Consider the following 19,318-nt stretch of genomic DNA (forward strand, 5'->3'; position numbering starts at 1 on the left):
CTAAAACCAACATGGATTGCATACACTGACAATTTTCTGATGTTCGACTGCACACAGATTGCCTGCAGCACCTGCTCATTGCTCAGTCACATTTTCTCACGGTTAATCCCACTAAAACCAAGGTAATGCACTGCACAATAAAGAAAGAAATTACAGCATTTTCTTGGCGAGTTAGCGCGGACCATTTAGAGAGGGTTGAAAGTATTATTTATCTTGAATTTCCTATCACTGCTAAACCGCAAGAATGGCAAGTTAAAGAATGGTTGAAAACCTGTGTGGGAGTGCTCTCGACCCAGCTGAGTATCGACGCACGGTTTGGCAAGTTTTCCATGATTCCCCATCCTGAAGTTTTATGATTGCAAAATAGTCCCAAAAATGTTATACAGCATTGAGGTTCATGCATCCTGGGTTTTAGACCTTTTTACCATATTTAGAGGGAATGGTTTGGAGGGGAGCCCTTAGGGTCCCAAGCTCTGTTCCATTAGCAGCTGTTAGATATGAACCTGTTTATACTCTTTAAAATGTAGGGCTTGATGGAAATGTTTATCCTTTCATTACAAGATTTTAAATCCCTTTAAGGAATCTTTGTTTTACGATTTAAAAATTATGATGGATGTGAATGGGGATAGATTTATATCTGAATTTGCTGCATTTTGTACCGACTTGCTCAGGGAAATTGGTATATCAAAATAATATCAAATAATGATGTAGTTGTTAGGCAAAATTCAGTGCAGTTCCCTTAGGGAGAACTACACCAGATTAGGACTACAGGTGAGAGCAATAAATCCCCTTTGGTATCAGTCTGTACCACAAGGATTTAGTTGGTAGCTGTGGATGAGCAGTCAGACTTATCTCAAGAGGGAGATGAGCAGTATTCAGAGTTTACACAATAGGCCCACTAGACTATGGAACAAGGAAACACTGACCAAAGCTTTGTATTTAAAAAGTATATATATATTTATTTTATGCACTTCTAATAAAACACATGTATCGCAAGTCAAGGAAAAATATACACACTCCCTATATGAATTGTAGACCAAGTGAACCAGAGTGAAAACTGAGCAAAACAGCACAGTGAAGAATACACACACGGGATCCTTTAACAATTCCTCCCAAGGGAGGGAAAGCACAAGTTATTCAGAAATAGGTTCTTATACACCCTAGCAACACTTCCCCATCAGTTGTGAACCAGTTCAACAAGACAGTGCATCAGTATAAGCAATAATTAAAATGAAAACTGAGCAAAATGGCATTTCACAATGGTTATGCAGTGGGAAGAAAAAGCAGTTATAAGAAACGGGTGCACCACACAGTTCAAATGTAGAATCAATCTCGAGGAGGCAGATCTAAAAAATGTGACCAGAGCCAGTAGGCCTGTGCCAGAGTTAGTGGTACAGGGCAAGGGCCCAGGAGCAAAATGTTCTTGTAGCTGCAGTCAAGTCTTTGGTTAACGATATTGAAAAGGTGGTTGCAGAAGTTGAAAAGACAATGTTAAGAGAGAGGGGCAGCCAACCCAACAGGTAGGTAAAGGATTTAAAACACCTTTAGCACTAACGCGAAGAAAGGGCGGCCTGGCGGAACAATGTACCTTAAAATTAAGAACTGGCTCCAGCGGTGGTGGTTGTTCCTGGTAGTTCCTGCAGTTTGGGTGATCCAGCAGAGGAAAAGAGGCTCTCGTCGTGGAGGAAGGTTCGAGTTACTGCACTACCCAGGGATGAAAGCAGCCGCGGAGCTACCCGACGAATAAAAGGTACGCTCCTTTAAATCGCGGTCCGGGTGGACTGGTGCCTGGCTATCCGGCCTCCAAGTACAAGGTACGGGAGATTCGACCAAGGCAGGTCCGGGAAGGCGATTGGCAAACTGGTTGGCCCCACCAGATCAAGGGAAGGAGGCTCTTGCAGGTGAAGATCTTCTCTCGTCGTGTGGAGAAAAGTGGTGAGACGCTGCAGCAGGGCTTCACCGGTGGTTCAGTCGATGCAGATGTCTTGGCTTCTCTCCTCTTCGGCTTCTTAGTTCCAGTGGCGACTTCTTTCTCTTCCAGTCCTCAGGACCCTGCTTTTATGCAAAAAGATTCCCATTCATACAGCCTAGCTGTCATTCACACAGTGGAGTGGTCATCTTGGCGGGAGAACCTCCAGCCTATCAGGATAGAGTGTGACATGGGTTGCTGTTGCTGAGGCAACACTGTCCAGGGGTCCTACTCCCCCTCCCACACAATGGACCCACCCCAGACTCAGTGGCGCCGGAAGGAGGGCTTCTGGGCAGAAGCCCGCCAAACGGACGAACAAAGGATCCCCGACCTGGGTTAGGATTGTAGAGAAAGACACGAGAAAGAAGTTATATTAAAGTCCTGGCAAATAAAACCTACCGGATCAAAGTTAATATTAAAATGCACCGGCGGTATGTCAGAAAAAGTGGTAGCCTCGAACAATGGGAAAATCCCATAGAGAAATATTTGCGGTCAAATATTTATGGTAGTAACCACTGCCACCAGCCAGAAACTATTGAGAGAGGTACTGAAGGGTACACTCTCGAAAATTAACATAGGGGAAAAACTATTAACCCCTTCCAGTACCTCCATAGTAAAATGGGTTGTACTGGTTTAGTTCATAGGATTTGACTAGTAAATTCAATGGGGACTTTACATGCCCTGGGAGACAGTAGTCAGTCCCAGGGTATGGAGTCTATGTTTGGGGGTCGCTACGACACCCCTGTGTCACTGCACTGAGGGTGCTGTGTAACACATGTGAATAAAGATGGTTCCTATGGGGTTGAGAAAATCCCATAAGCATTAAACACAAAAATAGCCTAAAACACACATAGCAAAAATGCCTAAGAGTGGGAAAAAGAGTCTCACTCTTAGCAGGAAACAGAAACAAACCCTTCAAATCCAGCAACGCTGCTGGGGCACTCTTTAGGTAAGGGAAATTAGCCATAAAATGAGAATTCTCCCTAACGCTAGTAGAGAATCCTGTGAGAGTAAAGCGGATTCTCTATGAAGCGGACTGGGCTGTAACCATTGAGGAAATTCACGGATATGATTCCTTGAAACATCTAGGCTCGAAATACAAACTAGCAAGTATTTTAGCACCATACCTTGCAATTTATCCGGACAGCAGCGTTTTTTAAGGTTTAAATGGAATCTGATTTTAACTAGGGAAGTTATGGTGAGGAATGGTTTGCTGCAGCCCGAGTTAGCCGAGTGTAGATTTTGCAGGGAAGAAGGGCCCTATTAAGTTTTTGAAACCTTTGTTAACATTGTGTAAAGCAGTGCGAGGGAAGCGTATGAATTATAAAAAAAAAAATGCAAAATCTGTTAAATCTGGGCAAGGATGATATGGTTTAGAGTTACTGTTTGGCTGGAAGGCAGAGGCACTGCTAGGAGGTGTGAGGGGGGTACAGCCCTGGGTCTTTTGGTTGTAGCCCCGGAAAGAATCACAGGGACTACAAACAAAATGCTAGCTAGCCCCAGGTACCGACAGGCCCGGCATTAGCATAGCCCTGGATCTTCTCCAGACCTAGCAACACCCCTGCGGGAACAGTAACTTCAACGGTGCAGGCAGTAACCGGTTTGTTGAATTCCTCGCAGTTGGAGCACTCTTACATGGACAACGCACTTTAGGGGAATTGAGTTTAAATGAATTTCTTGATTGCTTTAAAACATGTGTAATTAATGTTTCTGAGTGTATTTTGAATATTGCTGATGACATTTTGTATTGCTCATTCTTCAGTTTCTTTATATAATTGTGATTCATGAACCTTTGGGAAACTTAAGAATTAATTTCAGTTATAGAGATTGAGAGTTCTGATACTTTTACATGTACTGCCATTTTATTCATTTTTTCAAATGTCTAAATATGTTAAAAGTTATTGTATCACTACATAACATTAAATAAAAAATAAATATATGGCAATACTGGCATATATTGGTGCAGCAAGCATGCAAATATATGGGCTTGGCCAGCGTGAAAATGTTTTTTTCCTGGCATAATTTGTAGGGAAGGCTAGAAAATGCAATAGGAAATGCTTAGCATGGCTCGCATCCCCCCAACCCCCAAATTTTGTGCTACTCCACCGATGTCTAGCCACACAATTCCCTTTTCCTGGAACTACTGATTGTGTGAAGATGACAGGGGGCAAGCAGTCTGAAGCCTAACAAGCAAAACGAGATCGCTATACGCAACAATGCACCGATCCTCAAAACATACAGCAAGAAACCAATGCATTCAACCTTTTTTCACATCAACACAGGAAATAACACAAGCTATCAGGGAGTCCAAAGAAGCAAAAACACACAAAATCAGAAAACCGACTGCCTGAGCACGGGAGATTGCCTGAGGAAAACGCAGAAAGCCTGGTGTAACTAGCAGTGGAGAAACTGTTGCTGGACGGAGTCACAGAGACTGTCCTGCTTGGTCGCATGACCAGGAGGAAGCCGTGGTTGGCCCGGGGACCGCTAAACAATACAAAAACCAGACGAGCTTAGAGAAACGGAACCTCCCCTCTGCCTATATGTGCATAGCCTACCTAAGTGAACAGACACTTGAGAGTGAGTTGGTGATAGACCATAGAAAAAGAACGAGAGAAGGTGAAGCCGGCATATCCTGCCGCCATGCGCTGTGAACCAGCCCAACTCAAGAGAAGGTATCTGGGTGGTTCAGGAAATGGAAGGCTACTGGGACTAAACTAACTATATGAAACAAGTTACAATGCCGGTTATAGGAACCTGAGAAACCCGAACTATCGAAGGATTGAAAGGGGTCCATCAGCACCCTATGACTGACATTGAAAAGGGACATTGGGGAAGCCCACGAAAGTTGTATTATACAAGGATTGAAGGGGGCCGACAGTGCCCTACAAAAGACAATGAGAGATTAATTGACTTGAATGTGAAAGCCGTTTATGAGAGCATGAGAAACGCAGAATTACAAACCTTGCAAGAAAGTACAAGAGTATTAACTATATCAGTCCAAGAAGTACAGGCGTACTCTAGCAGAAACAACAAAAAAAGTGAATAAAAGTAAAATTTAAGGTTGGTTACGGGAACCTGAGAAACCCAAAGTTTAAACCTTTGGAGAGTTCACAGAAGTTGTTGTACATGGTACATCAAGAGGGTCAAGAATACCCTATCAGAGACAGTGAAACATAACAAATCTGACAGACTTAAAGTGACAAAGAGAAGATTAAAAGATAAATGCCAAAAGGGGTGAAAGAAGGATACAATAAGGATCCAGAGCCCCAAATCGGCTGAACACGTTAACCTGTAACACTAATTGTGAAGGCAAATGAGAAGTACCTTACAAAGCTTAAGAGACTTTCTTTTATTGACTTTAAAACACTTAATTTTGTATTACACGAACTTTGTTCAGATTCCTGGAGCTCCAAACTTTCACCTTGAGAAAAAGCCCAGGAAGTCTGGCTAAAGGAAAGTTACCAGAAGCTGAACATTTTGGTCGTATTTAGTTGTTAGTTATAATGGCTGGGCTAGTAGAAGTTGGTTGTGACGGAGGCCATTTTCTTTGAACTTTTGATGATGGACGAGCACCCTTAGTTAAATTTAACAGGCAGGCAACATCCCTGTAGCAATAGGGAAAGATAGAACTTTTTTTAAATTTTTTAAATAAAATCCTTAAAATGTCCTGAGTACGTCAGACTCCTCCTTCCGGTCCACCACCCAGTCCACACAGTGAAGCACACAATAATTCAATTTAGACAGGAATGTATATAAATACAGATATTTATTCTAGGCCTTAATCACAGACTACAAAAAGAAATAAGAAGGTGAGACTATCTCACAATACTCAATTATACATATATATACATGTAACATCACATATTATACATGTAACATAGGTACTCAAAATGCATTCAATTACTTAATTCAGCACAGGAGCCAAGTAAAATGATGCAGTAAAGATGTAGCCAAGTTACAAGTGATATTCCCCAACTTCAGCAGCCCAATCCTAAGAAGAATGAGACCTTGTGCGCAAATGTCAACAATGCTTCTCTCCGGAATACATCTGTAGCAGGTAGGTTACTTGTGTTGGTGATTGTTCAAAAAAAGAGATGTAACAAAGTCACTACGTAAGTAAAATGTGTTCTTATCTTTCAGATGGTACTACTCCGGTTCGATAACCAAAAGGTAAGAGGCTAGTTCTCAATTTTATCCTATGGAGGTGGAGGAGGATGCAAATCCGTTGCGTTTACTTACCCCCCCCCCGACTCCAATTTACCCAGATTACTTGATGGGTCGACTGGGGAGATCGGGCTGCGGGCGCTGGATGTTTGATTTCCTGCCGTTGGTTCTGGTGAGAGGTGCCCAGGAGCTGTGGGTGCAAGGATTCTTCCGGTCGGGTTCAGGAGCAGAGTGCAACACTTGGCGATGGAGAAATGCAAGATTCACTGGTGCATCCCTCTTCAGGACACTTCACACAACGGGGGAAGGCGAGTTCCAGCGATGGTCACTGCACACAGACGATGACAGGCGTTCTTCTAATCGCACTTGCAGAAGTCCTTCCAGGATCCCTCGTGGCTGAGACGCTGAAATTCAGCAGGGATGCGACTTGAACCCCATGCTGGCAACCACTAAAGTTCCGGGTGCAAACGTGGAACAGCAACGGTTCTAGTGAGGTAACCCACTGGAGAGCTGGACAAAGCACTGGGTGGCCCAAGAACATTTCCGAAGGCCCAGGACAGCTAGATCCTCGAGAACATGCAGAGACTGGTTGGTCATGTGCGGGAAGCCTCCCACATGACTTTCGCAGATCAGGTAGTCCAACAGGACTTCACCGGGCCAGACACAGGAAGGGATGCCAGGCTACTATCTTCAGCCGTTCTTCTACAAGGGATTTTTGGCTCCAATGCTGATCTGAAGAAATTGCTCCTGGAGTCCTCATCTTATCCAAAATCCAGCCTGGAAGCAAATCAACCACCAATGGTAAGCATCTGCACCATTCAAACAGCCAGTGGTTGTCCAATAAAGAACAACTATTGGTTTCACTCATGTCCCACACCCAGACTCTCTGGCACCACAGATGTGGAGTGGAACCAGACAGTACCGCCCACTTCCAGAGCCACACACACAAAGGCAGCACTAGCCCACAAAAGCAGTAGCTTTCCCGGGCAAGTGCATGACCTTATATGGGATGCCTGAACTGGAAGGGCAGGGACAAACTACAATATGGCCAAAGAAGTAAAAATGTTGTGGTGCGTCCATTTTAGGGCACTAGCCACATTGAGTAGCCATATGCAGTAAATGCAAATGTGTACACTAGAAATAACGCACACATTGAAAAAACATATCTGCTGCCACCAGCTTGTCTTTAGGCACATATAAAAGTAACCAAAAATCCCAAGTATAAAAGGCTATGGTGATACAAGATCTCTTTCAAGATGGCCCCCATCATTTCCATGAACATATCTCTTCTTTCACCGTCATCTATTTCTATGTCCTTCCAGCATGCAGCTACTTTCACATTCAGTAGCGACGCAATACTAAGTGAGGACACGCTACCGGTACAGAGGGACGCTCGAAACGAGACCGCCCAGCGCTTGTACACGCGGAGATAAAGCAATACAAGGTAAGTTCAGAAGGAATTTCTACGAGCGGACCTTGCCGCTCGCCATCACCGTTTACATGTAGATCTTCAACCTGCTTATAGGCGGCCCCCGCTCGCATGTTTGGTGACGCTTTCCTTTCTTTCCTTCCACTTGTTTATAGGCACAGTTCAGTGCCCTCAAAGGCCAACGGCGCGAGGGTATTTTAAATCCAGATATTTCAAGACTTTCTCGGCTGTTTGATGATTCATAATTCCTGCTGTCTACTTAATTAAAAAGACCCAAGCTTAAGGTCAGTTGAAATAAACGTTTACAAAGATATTAGAGTGGTACAGTTCCTTTTATACAGTACAGTTGTGTTCATATACACAATAATCTGTATATGTATTTTTTCCATAAAGAATAGAAGTTTAGACAACCCGCATATTATAAGCCAGTGCTACATTCAAGTGCACACTTGGTTTATAGTGTGTTACATATGTGAGCACGAGATGAAAGTTTTTACTGTTGCATTGCTAGAAATCAACTGAGTGCATTTATCTATTTCGATACCATTGTTAATAGATTATACGTTGTTGTCTCTCTCTATCCCACCACTGATGAGGCTTTGTCATCCCACTTTTTTTCAGAGAGTAGAACTTTCGCACACGAAGACTCTTCCGTTACCCCTGCTACTATTCATAAATTGGCAGCGAGGTAAGCCTTTGAGTTGTTAATAGTCTAGAAGGCCTACAAACTACTATAATTAGTGTTTGTGTTTGATACATTCAACTGATTCGTCCGGTTTTCTCTCTTTCTCTCCCCTTTTTGTTTAGGTTGGCACTACACAGTGATTAGAGCCTTCCTTAACGAGCTGCCCCCTCTTCCTTGCATCAAGTCACACTGTTAATACTTGGAATTATTCCAGTAATTGTAATGCCAATTGTTGTTTACAGTACATCCCCCCTGAAGAATTTCCCATTAACAACCCTCTCGAATGATAATGGGAATGAAACATGTCGGGATTTTTGTCTGTGAGAAAGATGTCACGGTTTCAATAAGGCATCAAGAGCTGCTTTGTATCCAGAATTAATAATAGGATCTCATCATCAATTTAAGAGATTCAAAATTAGACATCAGATTTGTGGTTTGACCCAAGATGCTAATGTTTTATATTTTTTATGTCATATGTTTTGTTTAGTACACAATTGGATGTTTTTGTTTCGTAATGTTAATAACAACCACAAAGAGTAACATTTTTTTGCAACAACTGTCTTTCCGTTTTCTTGTTTATTAATGGTGTAGGTTTCTTCTTCACGTATACACGGAACTTTATTAGTCCCCTCTCAGGGCCTCTTTTTTCTTTTTCTTCTGTTCTTTACTAGTTTATCTATCTTAGTTATTTTTTCTTTTTTTGCACCACACATTAGAATTATTGTGGTTGGTATGCTGTTTTTAAGAAAAAAGGTTTTATAATATAAAATGAATTTTGTAATAAAGCATAACAATATATATATTTTTCAATTATGGTTGTAAGTGTAATTTGTTGCAACTAAGGAGGGTAGGTTGTAAGGTTTCCGAACAGTTCAATTTGGATCCCTAAGGGTGAGGTGGTGAGAGGAGCTAGCACTCTTCCTTTGCATACAATACAAGTTCCATTTGGCACTGTCCTAGGCTTCTCTAAACAAAAAATCCCAGTCCTTTGCAAGTTCTATGGATACAAAAGTATCCCCATTGCACTGCATTGTAAGATGCTGTGTGCAATGTTTTTTAAAAATAAATGTGTTTATTGTTTTAGAATAAAGATCACATAAGAAAAAAGAAAACAGAACCAATGGTTGCAGGCATGGGTACAGCGTATCGGTAGTTGTCAATGTGTACATACAATACAATAAACAGGCGTCTTGGGTCAACAAGGAGATGACAGTGTCAGGTTACAGTTCTTTCAATGTCTGGTGGGCCGCCGGCCATCCACCAGGGCCTTTCAGTATTTTAGAGTTCACACAGTTTCTGTCCATTTCCTCCAGACCTTTTGGAACTTTCCAGGGCATCCCCTGGCATTGTAAATTCACCTCTCCAGGGACGAACATCTGTCCACTTTATTGACCCAACGGCTGAGGCTCAGTCTGTCTGCAGAACCCCACGTTGCAGCCCGGAGCCTCTTCCCCAGTCCCAATGCCAATGCCATGCACGTCTGTTCATGTTTGGTGAAGTCCACTTCCCCCCCAGATTCCCAGTAGTACTAGCTTTGGGTCTTGCTGAACTGAGGACCCCAGCACACCAGAGATCTTACAGATGCATCTCCGCCAAAAGTCCTGGATTATATCACAGCTCCACACCATGTGTAAGAAAGTACCCTCAAACCTCCCGCATCTCAGTCTCTGTTGGGAGTAGTAGGCCTGATGCAGTATTTTGTACTGTATTAAACAGAGCCTGGTGTCTATTGCTATGTCTCGTGGGAACATTGATGCTTCTACCCACTCCTCCGAATCCAATGGGCCCACCTCCCTCTCTAATTTTTCTCTCACTGTGAACAGCTCCTGAGCCCCAAAAGCAGTGAGTACCTGGTACAGTGTGGAGGTAACCTTCGTTGGGATTCTGCATGGAGAATGTAGGCCTCTAAGGGGGAGCATTTTGGGACCTCTTCTAACAAGGGGAACTGCACGCTTATGGCATGTGTTAGTTGTAGATGTCTATAATAGACCCTGGTAGGCAACGCAAACTTTTCCTGCATAGCCCCAAATGCCAGAAGGCGCCCGTCCTGTACCACGACCGCAAGGTTGCGAATCCCATGCTCCTCCCAGCTCACAAAGTGACCCATTTTTAGGACTTTGGGAATATGTCTGTTCCGTAGGGGTTGGTCCAGTGTTGGTCTCCCACCCCAGTCAATATGGTGATGGGCCTCCATCCAGGTTTGACGGGTGTGTTGCGTCATCCTAGACATATCAGTACCCCTATCATCTCTATAGGGTGTCTTTGCTCCCACATTTGTAGTCTATCCCCCTATATGTGGGAGCCCAAGGTCACTGTGAAGCCAGTCGTTCACCACTTCCAGTTGTGTTGCTCACTATTATTAGGTGCAGAAAAGGTAGACCTATTCCCCCTTCCCAGACTTAGCGCTGAAGGGTCTTGAGGGCTATGTAGGGTTGTTTCTCCCCGATAGGAGAAACAACCCCGAAGGATGCTATCCACTGATGTGAAGATCGGTTTCAGGATGGGAAGTGGGACATTCTGAAGGACATATAAGAATCTCGGGTGTCAGCATTTTAAAGAGGGCCGCTTTGCCCATTAATGTTAGTGGGAGGGATTGCCAGTGGACCACGTCAGTTGCGAATCTGTCTGTCACGGGTTGTAGGTTGATATGTAGGAAGTCATCCAGATTCGGCCTTACACGGATGCCTAGATATTCAAAGCTCTGGACAGAGACCAAGTATGGGTAGTTCCTAGGGATCACCTTGTCTCCACCCAGAAGGGGAGAGAGGACTGTTTGTTCACCCTAAATCCACCAGACTTCTGATATCCCGTAAGGATGCGCAAAACCACAGGGCAGGAGGTCTTCGGGTTGCTCATATAGATAAGTGGATCGTCTGCATAGAGTGAGACTCGGTCCTCCCCTCCACACAGCCATGTGAAACACATCCATTCTCCAGTCATCCTGAGCTTGATCGCTAGCGCCTCTATAGCAAGTGTAAATAGCAGGGGGGAGAAGAGGCAGCCTTGCCTGGTTCCCCACCACAGTGTCAAAGCAAGACACCCCCCCCATTTACCTGTATCCCCGCCTCTGGAGAGGCATACCGTAGCCTGACCAGAGACATGAAGCTTTTCCCAAATCCCATACAGTCCATAATGTCCCATATGGCCTACCATCCCACCGAATCAAAAGCTTTCTCAAAGTCTACGCCCAAATGTGCGAGTGAGTCTGACATCTGCAGGGCCTGGTCTATGGCAAGTTGTACCCTGCGTAAATTCATCCGGGTGGACCGACATGGCATAAATCCACATTGGTCTGGGTGTACGAGGGAGCGTATAACTCCTAGCAATCTGTTGGCTAAAATCGGAGCCAGGACCTTGGTTTCCCCATTAATTCGCGATATTGGCCTGTAGGAGACACAGAGTTCTGGTGGTTTCCCAGGTTTAGGGATCACCACGATGCATGCCTTCCTGAGGTCTGGGGGGAAGATGTCCTTTCTTTTGATTGTGTAAGAACATGCAGTGCATGTGAAGCATCGCTGGTTCGCCCAAATGTTTCCAGGTTTCAACCGGGAAGCCGTTCGGTCCTGGGGTTTTGCCGGATTTAAGCTGGGACAGTGCAGCCGCCACCTCATCCTCAGTGATCTCGGCTTCGAGTTCATGTGTCTGTTGTTCCGGGAGTCGGGGAATCGTGATTGAGTCAAGGAAGTATAAACCCCCTGCCTCCCTTGCTATTACTCGGGTAGAGTAAAGGTCTTTGTAAAAGGTAGTGAATGCCTCAGCAATCTCAGAATCCTCCATTAGCAGCTCCCTCCGGTCTCCTGGATAGCCTGTACATATCCCTTGCTCCCATCTCTCCTTTCCAACCATGCAAGTGTTTTCCCAACTTTGTCACCCGTTTCGTGTATCCGGCTGTGTACTGCCCAGTGGGCTGTCCTCGCGTTATCTAATGCCACATTTCTTAGGACCTCTTGCAAAATGATTAAGGCCTCACGTAAAGCCCGGTACCCTGATTCAAGGAACTGTTCTTCTGTCCTAGACACCCATTCCTCTGCCTCATCAATTTCCCCGGTATGTTGTCAGCTGTGAGCTGACACCAGGGAGAGAGCTTCCCCTCTAAATACTGCCTTATAGCCCTCCCATAGCGTGATCGGGGCTGTCGACAGAGCCCTCGTTTAGGGAGAAATATTCCACTGTTTTTTGGCAAAGACCCTCCATTACCTCAGGCATGTCGAGGTAGTATACGTTAAGGCGCCAGGTCGTATTGGGTTTGGTTTGCCCGTTTTTTAACACTATGAGCAAGGGAGAGTGGTCTGAGATGCCCCGACAAGATACATTGCAGACAACAGTCTGTGTGCCATGCCGTATGGGACGAAGAAGTAGTCTATCCAGGATAGGATTTGTGTGTGTTGGAAAAAAATGAGAACCCAGATTCTGTCATGTGTAGTGTCCGCCATGCGTCCACCAGTCCCAGAGCCGTCGCAAAGGAGTGCAGTTTAGTCGGGAGATCAGGATTTCTATCTGTCCGAACCCTCCTCCATTATCTCATTAAAGTCCCCACCCAGCAGCCACAAATCTGCTTGCTTGTTAAGCATTGCCGCTTGGAGGTCGTTCAGGAGCTCGAGCGTGAGTGTTCGGTGTGTGTATACCTCCACAATGCCCCAGGTGTTGCACCATATTTCCCCGGCTACCACAACGAATCATCCTCTTGGATCGGCCTGGACCTCCTTCAGTTGAAATGGGACCCTCATGTGTATTAGAATCATCGTCCCTCTTGCCCCTCTAAAGAATCCCGCTTGATAACCCAGTGCGTAGTTAGATATTTCAAAAAACCTGCATTAGGTGCCAATCAGGTGTGTCTCCGTTAGGAGGGCAATATCCGGTTAGTGTCTGTTGAGGAACTGGAGTATCAATCTACATTTAATGCTGGAGCCTAGTCCATTGACATTCCATGTCAACAGGGAGAATTGCCCGTCATGTGCCATTGGTGTCCAAAGAGATGTCTTGAGAGCGTGGGGCTGGTCCACTGTTCCCCTGTTTCCCCCTCCCCCAGGGGTTTCCCGTGTGCCGTGTGGGTCAGTGTCCATCTCTCAGATGCCTGGATTGTTGGCCCTGACCATCCACACACTGCCTTCCGGCTTACTGCCTGCCTGTACCCTCTGCCCCGCCTCCCTGCTAAGCTGTGCGACCAACCAAACAGAACTATGAGAAAAAGTACCCAAAACCCCCCACTCTGTATCTCCTCCTCAACCAAGGGTGCATTCCGGTTGAATCCAACTTGTGAGCCCCAACCAGTGGGATCCGGTGCTGCACCATGTTCCTTGTTCCCACACCCCCCCAACATCAAGTGTGTGTGTGCGTCTCCCCCCACCCTGCACTTCGCACCAACTAGAAGTACCTTTCGCCTGCACCTGTAAAAACGTAACCTTTGAAAAACTTGTTTGGGGTTGCCAATTAGAGCCATTGCAGAACTTCGGTGTCCCCCGCCGGGTAGTGCTGGGTGGAGATTTCAAAGGAGTGGTAGTCCTGGGTCCCAGAAAAGTTGTCAGGTGACTTCCCCAGCAGCGCAGCAAAATGTCCATGTTGCCCCTCTCTCCGGTCAGCCAGGGTTTCCACTTCCAGGGGACCCAACAATTTTGTCATTGGTGTCTGGTTTCTGCGCATCAGGCCGGGTCAGGGATGTATCCGTGATGTCCCCCAGGGCTGAGCGATCGTTTGGTACTCCAGGGCGCAGGCCGGAAAGGACATGTGTCTCCAGCCAGTCCCACACTTCTTTAGGTCTGTGGAATACATGTACCGTAGAGTTGTAGTATAGCTTGAGCAAGCCCGGAAAGAAGAGAGCATATTTGATATTAAGGGACATTAGCTTCTTCTTTACCGAGTCAAAGGACTGCAGTGATCTTTGCACCTCCCTTGTGTAGCCTGGGAAGAGGCCGATTCGGTTGCCTTTGTATGTGATCGGGCCTGTTACTCTTTCCATGTGCAGGAGTGTGTCACAGTCTCTGCAGTTCAGAAGTCGCGCTATGACCGTGTGCAGGGGGGCGCCAGGCACGGGCCGGCCCGTGTGCACTCTGCGCGCTGTTGGACTGAGAAATATTTTGAGAGTTTTTTTGGTGCTGTAAGGTCCGATAACCAGCCCACCAAAAAAAATTCCATGGAGTGCCCGTCCTCGTTCTCTGGGAGTCCAAGTATGTGGAGATTGTTGCGACAGAACCTACCCTCACTGCCCTCCGCTTTGTTTTCTAGGGTGGTTAACTTCTGGGACATTGAGTCTAGCCATTCCCCCATCTTCCGTAGTGCATCCTCGCTGTCCGATATGCGTTGTTCCGTCCCCGCCCCCGTGAGGTCAGGTTGGGCAAGTCTTGCCATAAGAAGGAGACTTCGGAGGCCAAGCTGTCAATGTTGGTCTGGACCGATCCATGATGTCCGTAAGTGATATTGGGTGACCTGCTCTCCTGTCATCTCCCGCCTCCACCATCTTGTCTCGTGCCAGGGGTCGGGTGGGGGTCGTCGTGGCTGTTGCCGGGACGCTTGTCGTGTAGCGGTCTATTTTGTTCTGCACAGCCCCTTTCCGGGGCATGTCTTTCACCATTGCTGTATGGGTCATCGGCCCTCATAGTGCACAGTCCCACAGGCTTCCTATGTCTGCTGTGGATCATTTGCCCCTAAGCCTGTGTCCAGGGGCAAGCGGGGGAGGATGAGTGAGGGTCTGTGGATCCGGGGGGGGGGGCGAGGGGTGAGATGTAGGGTTCCTTTTCTGAACCTGTGGGCACACAGGGCATTCAAGAAGAGGCCAAATGGGGGCTTTCCCTGTGCCCCCATCAGTGTATCTGGTGGCTCTAGGGCACACAATGTTGTTTATCCTTCCCACGCCCCCTCTCTATCAGGCCAGAGTCCTTCGCCATTGTGGTATGGCGGGGTGGGGGGGAAGATGTAGGGCTCCTGTTCTGGGCCTGTGGGCAAACTGGGCCTCTCAGGATGGCCAGTTATTCCTCCTAGGCTGGGCGTTCAAGAAAAGGCCAAATTGGGCTTTCCCTGGGCTCCGCCAGTGTCTCTGGTGGCTCAAGCTCCCACGACTCTTTATTCTTCCTCCTCCCCCTCTCTATCAGGTCTGTGCCCAGTGCCTCTGTGTTATGGGAAAAATAGGGGGGTGCCACAGTCACACACCCTGCCTTACCGGAGTGCACTGGCCTCACTGCCGCAGGGCCGGGCTGTCCTTGTTCTGCCTCTCCAACGTGCAGTTCTGTCAGCCAGCGCCTCCCCGCTCCGTTCGTTCATAATTATTGCTGCGTTTATGTTTGGTAGCCGGGTGGGCTACGTTATGATCTCCTCCTCCTTCTCCTCTTTGTACCCAGCGGGTGTCCCCGCCTCTTGTCTGGGCCGAGGTGCCGGTTGCGCCACTTGTCTGTAGTAGGGTGGGGACAGGGCGCAGAGAGTTGCTGCTTCACCGGCCCCGTCAATATTTCTCCCTCCCTCTGGCTCTGAGGCACTCCACACGCCTCAAGGCCAGGCAGAGTTCCCCCAGCAGTGCACCGCTGCAGTGTGTGTATCCGACGGCTGCAGGAGAAGTCGGGTGGCGGCCCCCCAGGTTGTTCCCAGGTATTGGGCTAGGTCATTCCTATGTTGGTGGTTGGCTCAGCAGGTTCCCGGCATTTTGGTATGCAGCGCTGTTGGTCCGCTTCATGCTGCGGACCGAGTTGGCGGTTAACCGCAACATGGTGCGCTGAGGAGATTTGTTTGCAGGCTTCACTGCACTGATTTTCTCCAGGTTTTTTAGAGGATTGTGCGGGGGCTCTCAACCGGGTACTGGTAGCGAAATCAGTGGGAGAGCCAAGCTGCCACTAGGATCTTTTAGCAGGATATAAGCAGCCCCAGCGGAGCAGCGGAAACTTACATCCGCATGCGCCGTGCGCCGGCTGCTCAACAGCACCCGCGGTGTGCAGCGTTAAAAAGCTACAACATGTAAAAGGTAAAACGGGAACCATAGTTTCCCAGTACTGATAGTCTGTAGGATCGATTAGTTTTCCCATTACAAATTAAAAAAAGGCACGGGAAGTGAATAAGGCTTTACATCCCCTCAAAAAGTCAGAACAGGTTCAAAAACAAAGCAAAAAGTTTGGGGGGTCCATAGAAACTATGCAGGGAAAGCTGCAAAAAGAGAAATCTTTAATAAAACTCGTCTCCGTGAATGCCTGGCTACTATCCAAACATGGATGTGAAACACGTACCCACCAAAGAGCAACGCGTGGAACAATGGCTAGATGACAGGTGCCTGGAAAGATACACCCCTCGCTGTCAAACACAGCCAAATCCCTGGCATCATTGTTGACAGCAGTCTTTTCTTTCCAAAGCACATACACAAAAAAGCACAAATTGCAAGGCAACAGACCCACACACTCTGCAAAACCAAACCTTGTATTCCCCAAAACGAATTCCGTACGGTGGTCCAACTGTCACTATCTCTCACATCGATGGGGAAAATGCCGTTGTTACTGAGCTTCCAACCGCACAACTTGCATCCCCTCAAAGCAGCATACCACGCTGCAGCCCGCCTCATTATAAGTGCCCAGAAATTTGAACGTATCTCTCCAACACTGCACATGCTTCACTCAATCTGGGTAGAGACTCAAAATGCTTCTACCATCTTCCAGTTCCATGAAACACTAAAAACCTGGGTCTTTCAACAATACCTGCCGGAGGAATAAAAATACCGCTCTCCCTCCGCCAACAGTACTGCGTTACTGTATAAAATTACAAGCTAGGTTTGTGCTAGAAGCAACACAAATACTAATACAATAAAAATGAATAGGTACAGTTCCCTGAGAAAAAATAACACAGACCTACAATTTAAACCATAAAGGACAGTATGGAAAAAGTGATTGCACTGATATGGTATTGCGTTTTTACACAACACCAACATATTAGCACTATATTCACAATTCTTGTTGCTGCAAATTGGTGAGGTGGATTCAGTGTGAAAAGTCAACGAGAGCTCAGCCTGATTTTTCATTAAACAGTTAAGATTTCACAGATAATTTTTTTTTAAGTCTGACAATTTGACATTTTTTCTTTCCTCATTGAAGGCATTGCCAGAGCTGTTCGAAATCATTTTATATCAGGCATTATTAGTCGATCTAAGCATGCACATTTACATTTTCCCTCAAATTGAAATCTTCCTTGAAAAAAGAAAATTACACATACCTTTTCTGTTTCCTTAAATAGTCAACAACGAATAGCATAGTCCATCTGGATATCTTATCCAAGAATGCAGGGATCACCAGGGGGTCCGGCTCTAATTAAAAAGGAAATCAATTAACAGTAAGTCAGTTGTTTCTAAGAGACAAACATGTTGAATATGCCTATCAACAGAAATGTTAAAACTATAAAAGGTGCCCTCCTCTACTCATAAACCTGGTTACCTGAGTCTACATTTGCAGGTGTAGTCGATCGGCTTGATGGGGGGGCAGTTTTACAGCATGTAGTAAAGAAGCCCCGCACGTGCTTGGATAAGAGAGTACGCCAGGACTCGTTGGTGTCCTGAAGTAGGATGTTATGAATCAAGTACGGCAACACAGTCTGACAAAAGTCTGTTTTTACCTAGAGTTAAGAAAAACAAATACAAACATTAAAACTTTAGTCCCTCACTGAAGTGCAAGATGAAATAAACGAAAAATGGGAAAACTAAATGTATAAATACAAATTCCATGACCAAAACACAAACAAAACAATTACATATCACTGGTGTTTCCCTAAGCAGTGCTGCTTAAGTATACTTTTCAAATGGTAGAAACCTATGTTAAAAACATGACAGCAATAAAGCCTGCCTAAAATCCTGGAATACATTTGTTAGGAAACATCTTTACAACAGAAACAATATACCTTCAACTTTCTGCATTGTCTCCCATATTTGTAAACCTGAAATTGCAACTAGGGCACATTTAATATTTTGGATAGCTAGACGAAAACCCATAGTAAAGGACCCATAAGCAACCCATAATAATGCCTTCAAAGAAATTTGAAGAGTGCTGAAAAATAAATTCACATGACTTTGGTATAACATATTTTCTGGATAAGTGGTGAGAAGAATCTTTCAAAAGAGTCAATTTTTCTTCGGCAGTATTAGTTTGTTGAGGGACATTTGTCTTTTTGGTGCAATAGAGGAAAGCATAAGACAAAAAAAGAAACTAAGAGTTGGGATAACAAACTAGAACCAAGTGAAAGGTGCTAACTTGTTCTCATGAAAATCATTACAACTTCTGCCCCCCAATAATGCCCACCTTAACACTGTGTCACTTAATGTATGTCCAGGGCCTCAATTCTCGAGGCAAACGACAGGCGATATGAAACTGAAATGGGCTCCCACACAATTATTTGCTGATTTTATGCGGGGAGAGAACAAAATGGTGAGTGGATTTTTCTATCTTTCACAGAACAGATTTTGAGGCTGAAGCCATTATAAGAGATGTTCCAGTGTGCATGTTCAACCTCAAAATCCCCCTTGGCAACATACCACTCACCATATTCGCCACCTGCGGTCCCAACAATAACCAAAATATATTCTTTGCTGACCTCTCCCTCCAGGGGTCACATTTCAAATAGGGGCACTTATAGCACTAAGTGAATTCAAAGCAGTTACAGACTCAATTCTTGCTATAACCAGAGTGAATGCTTAATACACCAATAAGAATGACCATTACACAATTGCTGCTTAAAGCTAATGGAGCGTAGATAGTATCAATGTGAAATTATATTTTTACAAAACAGGTACAACTTTTTCTCTCAAGAGCACAAGATTTAATATTACATTGACATTATTCAGAACTGCACCATGTTGAATTCACATAAACTCCCCTCCCCCTATAGTTTTGAATTGCACACTGATTAATTTGAAATTAAACTCATCAGTAGGGGTCTCTTGTAAAACTAAGTTCTGGAAAACAACCTATATTCTACTACACAATCAGGCAAGTTTAGACTTGCTTAAGGACAAGACCATCTAATGTTATCTGAAATCAGAGTAAGTGATCCCACATTTGCAAAGGTCTTTGACCCTTCCATTAGAAGAGCGATAATTATAGGCTCAGTAGTACAC

At 45.5% G+C, this 19,318-nt stretch overlaps 1 protein-coding gene across 2 annotated transcripts in view; it reads right to left on the bottom strand.

Moving 5' to 3' along the window:
* ATM (ATM serine/threonine kinase) overlaps positions 1 to 19,318 on the bottom strand; it is a 3,046,976-nt gene that overhangs the window by 957,111 nt on the left and 2,070,547 nt on the right. For both annotated transcript variants that reach the window (XM_069640412.1, XM_069640413.1), the window contains 2 exons: positions 17,646 to 17,823; positions 17,428 to 17,518 (listed from right to left, as the gene is read on the bottom strand). In XM_069640412.1, the coding sequence (XP_069496513.1) occupies positions 17,428 to 17,518; positions 17,646 to 17,823 (269 nt within the window). The remainder of the gene's footprint in view (positions 1 to 17,427; positions 17,519 to 17,645; positions 17,824 to 19,318) is intronic.

This window comes from Ambystoma mexicanum, chromosome 7q, assembly GCF_040938575.1.
Source record: "Ambystoma mexicanum isolate Mex_15411 chromosome 7q, UKY_AmexF1_1, whole genome shotgun sequence".
Taxonomy (NCBI): domain Eukaryota; kingdom Metazoa; phylum Chordata; class Amphibia; order Caudata; family Ambystomatidae; genus Ambystoma; species Ambystoma mexicanum.